The following is a 12776-nucleotide window of genomic DNA, read 5'->3' as shown; positions in this document are numbered from 1 at the left end:
CTGGAATATTGCTAAGAGCGGCGTTAATCGGCTGTATAATGTCACATGTTACCGAGTTAATAACGGATAGAAAGATACCTAAAATACAATAGGCAAAAGTAGGTTTATAACGTGAGTTCAGAAAGATGTACCAAAGGCTAAACAAGGATTATAACAAATGTTTCGGTTTTTTTATTTGGGCCTAAAAGTAAGCGTCGGTAAATGTAAAATAAAAGATCTCTTTGACTGACATGAGAATTCGTGTATTTCACCGAGAATGATATACTTGGTGGGGCAGAATTTGGCTCGTCACGCGTAAGGCCCGGGTTCGATTCCCAAGATAGGTATCATTTGTGGTCCTGGTGTCCCATTCTTGGAGTGTGCATCGTGATATATCTTCAATGTTGCTTTACAGTTGTAAACTCAACTCACTCATACATTATGCTTTGGGTGAGTATGGTTTCACGCCGCTTTTAGCAATGTTCCAGCAAATATCATGGCGTGGGACACCAGAAATCGGCTTCACACATTGTACCCATGTCGGGTCTTCGGCGTGACGAGCGAACGCTTTAATCACGAGGCTGTCCCATCGCCCCCATTATGCTGTGCATGCCATCCAATATATAATACTATAAATGAATATTTGAATCATGTTAAATTATGTTAGCAGATTGATGTCAGTTGACACCAATTGTTTATATTGTTTGAACATGCATTTTTGTAATGATCACATAAGTTCTAAAAACTATATGTTATATAATAATCTTTTTCATTTAACCACTTAAACGGATAGTTATATCAAAGATATAAACGTCGTTCAAGATTATGTGTACCAAACTACATGATATAAGCATAAGCATTAAATACCGTTGTGTTTTCTATCGTTACAAATATGCGCGAAAAAGTGTTTTTTTCCTACACAATGGATCTGGGGCGGTCGGGTAGCCGTGATATTGCTGGAATATTGCTAAACGCGGCGTAAAACCATACTCACTCACTCACTCACAATGGATCTGTGTAATTCCATCGAATCAATCATTTAATATTTACACATGAGTAACACTGATAACGTCAGACCCTTCTATAACGACATAATTAAAGCTACATTGATGATAGACAGATACAGGATACGATGCTTTTTGACTTAATGAGTATAATGTATATATACTATCCAAAAATGAAACGCATAGGTGTTACTGATATGTCAAAACGAAAATAATACCGATTGTATTCATATTATCGTCAAAATATGTATCAATATTGGTAAGAGCATCGATTGACACGCTTCCGTTTGCAACAAATCGATTTTGCTTGAAAATGTTGACCTTGATGTAATTTTTTTAGAATGAGTAAGAAATGCATCGCCACAACGCAACAAGTGGCATCTTGCACGTTGAAATTGGGCAGGAAAGGCATGCAGTGTTTGGCAATAAAAAGCAAGTTTGCTTTCGGAAATAGGCATTCGTTCAGAAGGTGTTTCCAAGCCAAATGAACATGCCACGTCTTGGTGCTGCCACAAGGAACATCGCCATTGGAAGACTGCAGGCTGGAGAGTCCCAATCTTCTGTTACCCGACGTCTGAATGTTATCCAAAGCACAATATCACGGCTTGCAGCTCGCTACAACCAAACAGGCACAACAAATGACCGTCCCCGTACAGGAAGACCTAGAGTCACCACACCAGCCCAGGATCGCTACATCCGGGTCCTCCATTTGCGTGACCGTACTGCTACGGGTGAGAGCACTGCAGCCAGGGTGCCAGGACTTAGGAGGATATCAGGCCAGACTGTACGGAACAGGCTGAGAGAACATGGACTGAGAGCCAGGCGACCCTACGTCGGGAACGTGCTACGTCGTCACCATCGTGTTCATCATCTCCGTTGGTGTAACAACGTGACTGCCTGGAACCTTCGCAAGTGGCGACGCATTTGGTTTAGCGATGAGTCCAGATTCCTGTTGCAGAGACGTGATGAAGGAACCGGGTCTACAGACGTGTTCATGAACGTTATGCCCCTAACTGCGTGCATCAAGTGGACAGATTTAGTGGAGGTAGTGTGATGATGTGGACGGAAATATGCTACACCGATCGTACCGATCTTGTCCATGTCCAGGGAAACCTGACGGCTGTACGCTACAGAGACACCATCCTGCTACCACACCTCCTGTCAGCCATTGACGTCCAACGTGAGATTTTCCAGCAGGACAACGCCCGGCCCCACACGGCACGTGTCACAATGACCTTTCTCGCTGCTAACAATGTCAACGTGCTCCCCTGGCCGTCCCGTTCCCCGGATCTTAACCCAATAGAGCACCTGTGGGATGAACTTGATCGCCGTCGCCGTCAGCGTCAACATCAACCCCAAACTCTCCACCACTAGCTGCATTTCTGCAGGAGGAGTGGCGGAGTATCCCCAGGCCGTTATCCAGCGTCTCATCCAGTCCATGACAAGGCGTGTGGGAACTGTTATTCGTGCACGTCGTGGGCACAACAGATATTGATACTCCATTCACGTTTGAGGAATATTGTGAATGCCTTACCTCAAGTTATGGACATCATTGTATAGACATTGATGTCTCCTAAACGGATGTAAATTCCATGTACTCAAGTTCATTTCCTACCAAGTTATTCATGTTTGAATATACAACATTTTCTCAGCAAATACGGGTTATGCGTTTCTTTTTTTTTAAATAGTATATTAACTTTGTGTTTCACGGCCTTCCTTCTCGCCCTGAAGCACAGGCGGCCCAGTCGCCTCAAATACCGAATATCGATTTGCGAGTTGCTTCCCTTGTTCGTGCTAGTCTAGATGCCACATAAACCAGTGGTTGATATATAGAGCAACGCCTAACACCGTCATTGGAATGTCTGGTCCAGACTCGCTTATTTGCAGACCTCTACTACGACATACAAATAGAACATCGCCTGTACTGCTGACAATGTGGTCGCTTTGAAAAAAAGAGATCATTTCATTTCAAGTGACGAAAGACCATTACTGCTGCTTGAGTGATTGTTGGTATTCAGAATGATGTAAAAGGCTATTGACCCAAGGATATCATGGACCAGTAATTTGACGTCTTCCAATGAGTCTTAGGGTATCATCTGTGACGTAACTTGGCGCTTGCTGTAAACAGCATGACTGATCACACGTTGGGATCGAGACAATGGCATACGTGAAGTCTTTCGATCTTGGCCCCGTAACGTGAGTTTAGGTATCACCTATATGTATGTCAGGCTCGCTGACTTGGTTGATTCATGTCATCGTATGCGTGGATCGATGCTTATGATATCAATCACTGGATTGTCTGGTCCGATTATTTACAGACCGCCGTCATACTGCTGGAATATTGCTGAGTGTGGCGTTAAACAACAAACAAACAAACAACAAACTTACTCCCAAACTTGTTGAGTTAAATGGATAGTATTTGCTCCATATTTATTACCTCTTTTCCGACTGTTATTCCAGATCCCCCGAGTATACAGCTGATCAGAAAAGACGCCGCCACCCAAGCCACTATGGCGTCCTCTTCAGCGGTATGTAATCTGAATGTGTCAATGACCTTGTTATGTCTGTGCAGACAAACAATGGGCTAGTATTAACCATGTTATATTTGGCAGTGCGTCTATCTCGAACTGGGTCAATAACGGATCCCCGTGAAGAGTTACTGGTATTCTCTGGCGTGCAAGGATCAGCTCATCGTGGGTTCGAACCCAGGTTCACCCTGTCTGTGATGCTTGTTTTGTGAGCACCATTTCCGTCCTCATGGGTTTCACCAACGTGGTCAGCGTTTACGACCTACGCCCCACCCCCCTGGTACCGACTGACTGAAAACGTCCCCCGTGGGGGTACGGGGTTAGAATAGGTCCGCAGATGCCTTTGCTTGGAAGAGGTGACATAATGGATCCGGTGGCAAAGCTTGTTGACATGTTTGATAGCGTGTCATCGTACCCCGACGGCGTGGATCCTTGCTCACATATCAATTACTGGATTGTCTGGTCCAGACTCGATTATATTTCTGAGTGGAGGGTTAAACAACGAACAAACATACAAACTGATGGCGTAAAGATATTAACCAACTATAAACATTATTTTATCGTTTTGACTGATACCATATCCATGAAGATTTGGGTTAGAATCTTCACGCAGCTCATGATTGTCGTAAGAGGCGACTAACGGGATCGGGTGGTCAGGCTCGCTGCATGACTTTAGCTGATGTATGTCATTGTATCCCAATTGATATAGGGTGATGCTCATGATGTCAATCACTTGATTGTCTGGTCCAGAGCCGATCAATTACAGACCGCTGTCATGTAGCTTGAATATTGCTTAGTGTGGTGTTAAACAACAAACAAACTAATACTATGTCCTTTTTCAGGGAGACAATTCGCCATTCAAGGTTAAAGGTCTGTCCCTGCAGACGAGAAGCCAGTCCATGTACGTGGAAGGCAACGACAGCCCCGGAAATGGCAGACCTACATCAGCTGCGACGACTTCTCATATCACCTCGTCACTTGACCCGGTCTCGGATGGAAGCTCTGAAACCAAGAGCGAGGCTAGCGGAAATGAGATAATGAGTCAGGTTGTCACTCTCAACAAAACTCTCGTGCAACAGATAGACGCTCTCCGTCTACGTCTGGAGATCGACTACAAACACAACAAGGAACAGAGGGATTCCATCGTGAATGAAACGGATGCACAACTTGAGCAGAAGAACGCAGAACTCTCGAATCTGAAGTCAAAGGTTGAGAAGAGGACAGCAGTCTTGACCCATTTGACAGACAATAACGACAAGAAAAATAACGAGATCGAGGAGATACAACGTCAGATTGAAGATCTTCGCAGGGATGTAGAGGACACAAGAGTATATGCAGATGAACTTGAGTCCGAGGTATCTACACTCCAGAGAGATAAAGGGAAACTTCAGACTGGCTCGGCTTATCAAGAGAAGGAGGACGAGATTAGGGGACTACACAGGGAGATCGGCTATCTCCGAAAAAATCTTTCCCGATTCGAAAAGGAATTGGTAAAAGCTAAGGAGGTGATCTCTCAACATGGCGGAAAGCTCAGGTTGTTGGAGAAAGAAAATAAAAACGTTCAAGTCAAGTTCAGGGAGGAACTGAATAAAGTCTCGATGAACATGAGACTTGAAATCGGTAAAATGCGAGAATTGATGAGAAGCCAGTGGCGAGAGATGAAGGAATTGCGAGAACAGAACGAGTCTATGCGAAGTGACATTAAACAGATCAGAGACATGCTGGTAGAACAAAGTACTACGAAAACGTCGGAAACCATCAATGAGCCCCCGAAGACGCCATTGAAAGAACATCATAGCCAACATGTGCAGCCGACACCTAAAGAACATGCGCATATGGCGTTCAAACCATCACTTCCGGCTCTGAGCAAGGATTCAAAACGGACCAACGTCCACAGCAAGAAAAAATAGGGAATTATAGGTACCAGTAAAGACTTTCAGTGCTATGAATCAATATCAACCATGCTACTGAAGGCAGACATCTGTGATAAAAAGAATGACTTCATTAACAAACTGCAATACTACAATGAAAACAACGGCTAAATTCGTTTTGTAAAGTCATCCTATCATTTTGTATTTTACTAGTGTGCAATGCATCGTGTGTTCTTTACATAAAGTGTTGTGTTTTAGTAGTTGTGTTTTGTCTTGCTAGTAAGTGTACATACATACACGCATCGTGCTGTGTGCTGAATTTGGAGACATAGCAAGGCCGTAGTTAACTTTTTTGACGGGGTGGGGGGTGGGTGGGTGATGCAGTGAGTGAGTGACTATTGTTCTACGCCACGTCAAACTAACGATCAATAGAGGAATGAGCTTTAATTGTGTTAAAGGAGCAAGAAATGGTTGGTTGCCAAGGTACAAAACATGAAAGGTCGACGATTTTGATAACACTTTCTTTAAATGCAATTTAAATGACAATCAATGCATTTTGATTGGGCGATCGATTTCAGCCATGGGTAGTCAGAAATTAGAGTTACGTCCCTTGGTGCGTCGTCTGCTAGGCTAGCTTTCCCGTGACAATATCTTCCAAAGAAGGTAAACATATTTTTTTCTTATTGCTTTTACGGACATAGACGGAATTTAGAGATGTTTTATGAATGGATACATTTTACAATTCCATGTTATGGTATATGATAAAAAGGTTAGTATGTGGCAGTTTTCATATTATACCCCATATCAACCCTCGACCCCCATATGAGCCCTCAGGCCTTCGGCACCCATATCACCCCCCCGACCTTCGACCCTCGGGCTGATAAGGGGGTCTCAGTTTGATATGGGGTATTGTATATAAACTGCCATAAAATGACCTCTAACTATCAAACAATGATGATGATAGCAAGGTGTTCGCGGAAAGGTGACCATATCCTGCCCCACCGGTTGCACCCGTCACAAACACATGCAAAGGCAGATCAGTTGTCCACCTGAAAAAAAACCACGGGAACATAAGGTTCAAGTCAACATAGGGAATTGCATCGAACATACTTTTTGTCACTGATGCGTCAGATTTGGAAATGCCAGCTGCATGTCTTCCATTAAACGTTTTGAACGCTTGAACGATGCTTTGAAAGTTGAAACTTTGATCAAACAACTTTCGAACAACAATCGTATGAGGCTCTTTGAAATCTTCATAAAAAGAGTCTGCTCGATTGTTACTAAAACGTTGTGAAATGGAGACACCAAAGGTTGGAATTACTGGAATATTGCTCCACATAAAGGCAAAGTTGACTATTAGAAAGTAGGAGTCATCCCTCTCACTCTTAATCTTCATGCATATATATCTTACCGCATTCGACGTAATGAGCGCCCAGGGCGCTCTCAAAATTACACATAGGGTGCTCTTATTAGAATATTATTTTGGTGGAAAAAACAGAGTTAAAAGATAAATTTCGTGGTTTTTATGCTGACGGCCTGAACTGTTTATATACGACAGATATATTTTCCAGAATTTAATTGCCCATAAATTAAGGGTGCACATAACACACGAGTGCGTATTATACATGAATAAATAGGTCTTGTGTACATTGATCAATCGGAAGGGGTGCTAATTGGGATTGTTCACATGCCAATATATTAGCAAACATCGTCGTGGGCGCTTATTAGAGCGGGGCGCTTATTACGTCGAATACGGTTATATGAAACAGATGAGGTGGTCTCACTGGTCTCTTTTAATTCTAGTTCAGGTTGGTAAATCACTGGAAGGGAATTGACTATTAGACCGTTATAGGAACATATCAGGTCATCGATTTTCCTGAATTTCTTGGCCAAATTTCCAGTCGAAGCCACGAGTGGTGTCGTGATGTTGTCCTGCTAGTAGTGACCTGTGACCAGTCATTCTGATACCAGCTCATACCATTATGGATCCACCCCAAAACAATATCTTGCTTCGGTCATGGAATTCGAGAGTGACCCCAAAACAATATCTTGCTTCGGTCATGGAATTCGAGAGTGACCCCAAAACAATATCTTGCTTCGGTCATGGAATTCGAGAGTGACCCCAAAACAATATCTTGCTTCGGTCATGGAATTCGAGAGTGATCCCAAAACAATATCTTGCTTCGGTCATGGAATTCGAGAGTGGCCCCAAAACAATATCTTGCTTCGATCATGGAATTCGAGAGTGACCCCAAAATAATATCTTGCTTCGGTCATGGAATTCGAGAGTGATCCCAAAACAATATCTTGCTTCGGTCTATCATGGAATTCGAGAGTGATCCCAAAACAATATCTTGCTTCGGTCATGGAATTCGAGAGTGACCCCAAAATAATATCTTGCTTCGGTCATGGAATTCGAGAGTGAACCTCGATACATCAGAAATCATCACATTAGCCCATCGTCGACGTTCCCTATACCACTAACGCCTTTGATTCAAATGACAGTAAGTGCAGTAAGTTGTGGAAAGACTCGTGGACGTCGCGCACGCAAATGCCATCTGTGCATGACGATTTCCGTCTGGGCCTGTGCTCTTACACCAGTTGCCCGTTGCAACCGGTCCTTTATCTGAGTGGCAGTTTGAAACACGTCTTTCTTTACGCCATCGTTCCGACCAATCTGTCATGAACTTGAGTTGTTAATTGCCCTTGAGCGTCCAGATCGGAGTCGATCATCGACGTTATGAACGTGTTTGTTGGTATCGGGCCAACAATCTTCTGATGACATTGGTGTATTTTTCTGTAGTTTCACCTCAAAACAAAATGTCACTTACCTTTTTTGCATTGTATAGTTTCCCAAAAGAGATTATTCACAATGACTGCGTCTTTGGTAACCGAGGGCAATCGATTGAAGTTGCTGTAAAATGTTAAGACCGATATGAATGATGCCGATGCCGATGGTTCTTCACGCGTTCATGTACACAAACATTGCACCACATTTGAAGTGTAACGACACATGCCAGGTCAAGTTATCGAAGACGTGCGACAAGGGAAAAACAGCTCTGCATGGCGGCTTTATTTGAAGTGATGTGCATACTCCTTTTCTTGGGTTTCCTTTTTTTTTTCACCTCACTATTCCAAATTAATCGATTCAAACACTTTATTGACAATCAATAGATTTAGAAAAATAGTTAAAATACTGCGCAGTTGACTTGAGCCTTTCCTTTTCAAACGTACGAGATCTAATTTATAACGACATTCGAGGAAATAGGCCTAATGTCAGTCTGAATCACAGTACTAATTACTGCAATACAGGTAGATCTATAATTTTTCCTTGAATGTCAGCTTTCAGATTATCGCATGGATGCCTGGTCATATTTCAGCAATATGTCGGCGGTCTATAAAGGAATCAGGACCAGACAAACCAGAGATTGATATTATGGACGTCTCACATCGTGAGGGTACGACACCACCCGATGATCTAGTTTATAGTCGCCTCTTACGACCAGCACAGGTTGCCGGAACCCGGAATCCCCGCACATACTCTTTCAGGACATTTACTATACTTTATAGTAAATACATACAGAGTAAACTACCCCAGTAACCTACTGAACGTAGAAACTATTGCGGACGTGATACGATGCTGGAAAATCTACTGTGAGGAAGTAGATCTAGATCATATAGATTCTACATAGACTCTAATAGTGTCTGAGTATCGCGATTGTGTTTAACTATCGCAGTATTGTTACTATAGTTTAAATGCATCTAAAGATCGCCGCCTAAAAATAATGTAAAGAGAATGATGTAACTCCTTGTGACTGGCCGAATCAGTCGTTTATGATAATATTTTGTTTATTTCAGAAACTGGTAACATTCAAAATGGCTGAACGTTGCCGCTGTGCGCCGCTGTACAATTGCAGAGACATATATTGACCCGTGTTTAATAAAGTACATACGGGTCACGGGTTTTATGGGTACCCAGATATTATCTGTTCGTAAACTATAAGTGAATCACATTTATGGTGAATCATGTTGTAAGATTTAGGTATTCTAAAACAGCGAACAGCTCTGACGAGTGTCCACGCGTACATTATGAGACACAAACTTCTGAATAAATTGGCTGCAACTGATTATATGAATGAGTTTTCCTAAAATTAAAAGGTCTTTCTGTGACGTGATACTATTTATATGGACGGTACACACGTTACGCATACGATAACATCAATTTGATATATGTCAACAAACACAATAAGGCGATACTTCTAACGCCATTTATGTCGTCACCGAACATTTGTTGCTTGTCTTCTATCACGTCCGCGCGATGCATATAAATATGACGTAACCGATACCAAGGTCACTCTCGTCACGTTCTGCAGACTGTCAAGTGTGTTGTTCTTCGAGATGAATAGCCCAACCAGGATGTCGCGTTCTCATTCTCGATCTCGATCTCGCTCCAGATCCCGATCGAAGTCTCCTGCCAAGCCCTCTTTAGCTGCTCCTAAACGGCCCAAATCCATCAGTAAGCGCCCCGGCAAAGCTCAGAAAAGAAAGCGCTCTGTTTCACCAAAGAAGAGCACCTCTCGCGGCCGATCCTCGAGCAAGCCTAAACCAGCAAAGAGGGCAAAGTCAGCCAAGAAATCAAAGCCAAAGAAGGCGAAGAAACCAGCTAAGAGGTCCCCCCAAAAGACAGCAAAGAAATCAGCAAAGAAGTCCCCCCAAAAGACAGCAAAGAAGTCTGCAAAGAAACCCATGAAAAAAGCTGCCAAAGGAAAGTCTAAGGCGAAATCAGCTAAAAGAGTCAAGTAAAGTCATTTACTGTGCCCTTGTCTGGCTTTTTCAACGGCCCTTTTTAGGGCCACCAATATCACTCAAAAGAAAACTTTCATATATTGCCAAAACAAAGTATGGTCATATTTCTTTGGGTTATTTATATCATACGATTGTTATGGGTGGCGATAGGTAATATGCACGCCGTCGTTATTTCTGTCACGGTTTTAACATTGTTAGAACATTGCGTTTGTTATAAGTCAAACACATGTTCATTGGCTATAGTGTATATTTCTACACATGATACACCAACCCCAATGCCAAGCTAAAGTAAAACGATTGTTTAAAATCCCTAACTCATTTCCATTCCATTCCCAGTCGAATAGATTGAAAACAAAAATAAGTTGTGAATACATTTATCAGTGATGTATTACTAACCAACTGTCAATGCCACTAGAAGTTTTTATTATTTCATATTATGGTTTATAAAAACTCGGAAGTTACATTATAATAAGTGTTTTCCCTTTTAAATCACATGGGAACAAAGTATTGGTGATTTCCGAGTAGGATCGGTCTAATGTGTTCTCGTAATTGTATGACGGCCTGCTTTCCTTTACATTATATTTTAAGTAGTTGTGAAGGAATAGACTGACAGACGTGTATATTCAGTATTTCATTGTGGGCAAGATAGATTACAATAAGAACAATATATAGTAACTGTTGTAGTCAAGTGACTGACAAGACATTTGCTTCCAATTAACAACGCTTAGAAACCTTAAAGAACATGTGATAAAGATAGCTACTGACTTCATGGTATTTATATCATCTGAGTTAGGTAAACTATACATTACTTGGTGATTTATGTATGTATTTTCTAAATGTTTTCTTTGGTTTTATCCTTAATGCAGTGTTACACGGGAATTGTTTTCCTGTTCATCTTCACGAAAAAATAGTATTCTCACAATTTTCGATAAAAAAAGGAAGAAGACCTAATGATATATTTTCCCAACATTCTTATTGTGGTTCGATCCTCGAACTCAACACGCTGAACGCGGCGAGATTACAGCAGCGTACGGGACTCGCGGTAATGGTGGCGCGTCCATGGATACCCATGACGAGACTTGTAGGTCAGGCACCCTGATTGAAATAAGTGTGGTCAATAGGAATCTACATGCTTTTATACGGATGGTACACACTCCTGGAAAATGTACATACGGATAATATGATACCACGGGCTTATTCCAATAACAAGGTATGTGTGGCCTGGTTTTAAATAACTTTGAAACTTTTTTTTGTTTACACACACGGACAGGGAGGCCATTGTGAGCGAGATCGTGGCTAGTACGATACTCCCGTCATTGCTGCGAACAGGGCTAGTCTGTTTATTTAATGAATTGATACTAAATAACTGCCATAACTCAGGATACTTTTCTGCTTTGGTGTTGAATATGCCTAACTCAATGTTTCAAAAGAAAATGTATTTTGTATTTTCATAAAGTCTTATCATGTTTAAAATCTATTTAAGAAACGTTGTCAATAAAACATTCTTTAGGAAACAATGTATTATTTTATTCATTTGTGTTCGTTTATTTGACGATTATGTAAGAATTAAGTAAGATCTAAAAAGATGTAACTAATATTAATGAGTATTGCATATATAAGGTGATAGTGCATGTACAGACCGTAGTTTTGACACTAGATATAATTAGTTCACTAATTTATGTAATTATAGTCGGTGTTTATTTATTGGAATATTTCCTAAACATCTAATAGCTTTAGGGAACTTAAATACTTTAAAAACTTTAATATTCTAGCACTCATGTCAAGTATTTATCATATTTTAATGAAACTAGTTTTTAAATTAAGGTCTTAGATATTTATGTCATAATACCCCATACGAGCAAAACTCATTGTAGCACTGTTATGATTTGTCAAACAGATTATTTTACCACATAACACTGGGTAGTACTTCCAGACCTATGTGATTGTTTCTCACGTTCTTCCAGTGTTTTGCCTTGTGTTTGCAGTATGTATATAAAATGAACAGGCACTCGCCATAAATGACGTGTTCTAGCGTGTGCTCTCTTATCAGACTTTGTCACTGAAAGTAATTTGATCTATATGTTTTTAAACTCGATCAATAAGCTATAGTATACTGATCAATCGATAAGACGGATCGATAATAGAAGTTCAGCTGAACTGTAGAGAGAGTCGATCTCTGATAAGTGGAAGTATGTACTAAGTGTTTTGTTAATCTTGAAATTAGACTGTGTATATTAAATTTTTTGGTATGTAGTATATGTAAGTTAATACCAATATTAACTGATAACAAGCGACCTCGTTACTGCTGAGTGAGTGAGTGAGTGATTGAGTATGGTTTTACACCGTTTTTTAGCAATGTGCCAGCAATAGCACGGCACGGGACACCAGAAATGGGCTTCACACATTGTAGCCATGTCGGGAATCGAACCCGGGTCTTGGGTGTGACGAGCGAACACCTTAACGACTAGGCTACCCGACCGTCCCTCGCATGCGACTGACATGGTTTGTCTGTGTCAGGTCCCATCATGGCAATATTAACAATATGATCACAATTTCAACGAAGGTGTGCCACAGGCATATGCATATGT

At 41.4% G+C, this 12776-nt stretch overlaps 2 protein-coding genes across 2 annotated transcripts; both read left to right on the top strand.

Moving 5' to 3' along the window:
• Positions 1 to 3493: 3493 nt before the first annotated feature.
• LOC139478732 (uncharacterized) lies at positions 3494 to 5421 on the top strand. Its single transcript, XM_071261342.1, has 2 exons — positions 3494 to 3511; positions 4354 to 5421. Exons 1-2 carry the CDS (start codon positions 3494 to 3496, stop codon positions 5419 to 5421), a joined length of 1086 nt encoding a protein of 361 aa, XP_071117443.1.
• A 4377-nt stretch (positions 5422 to 9798) lies between these two features.
• LOC139479409 (histone H1, gonadal-like) lies at positions 9799 to 10185 on the top strand. Its single transcript, XM_071262263.1, has one exon. It carries the CDS (start codon positions 9799 to 9801, stop codon positions 10183 to 10185), a length of 387 nt encoding a protein of 128 aa, XP_071118364.1.
• The last annotated feature ends 2591 nt before the right edge of the window (positions 10186 to 12776 follow it).

The sequence above is a fragment of the Haliotis cracherodii genome, unplaced genomic scaffold (genome assembly GCF_022045235.1).
Source record: "Haliotis cracherodii isolate W230 unplaced genomic scaffold, xgHalCrac1.p SCAF_4, whole genome shotgun sequence".
NCBI lineage: Eukaryota > Metazoa > Mollusca > Gastropoda > Lepetellida > Haliotidae > Haliotis > Haliotis cracherodii.
This window is presented reverse-complemented; position numbering and strand designations above follow the sequence as displayed.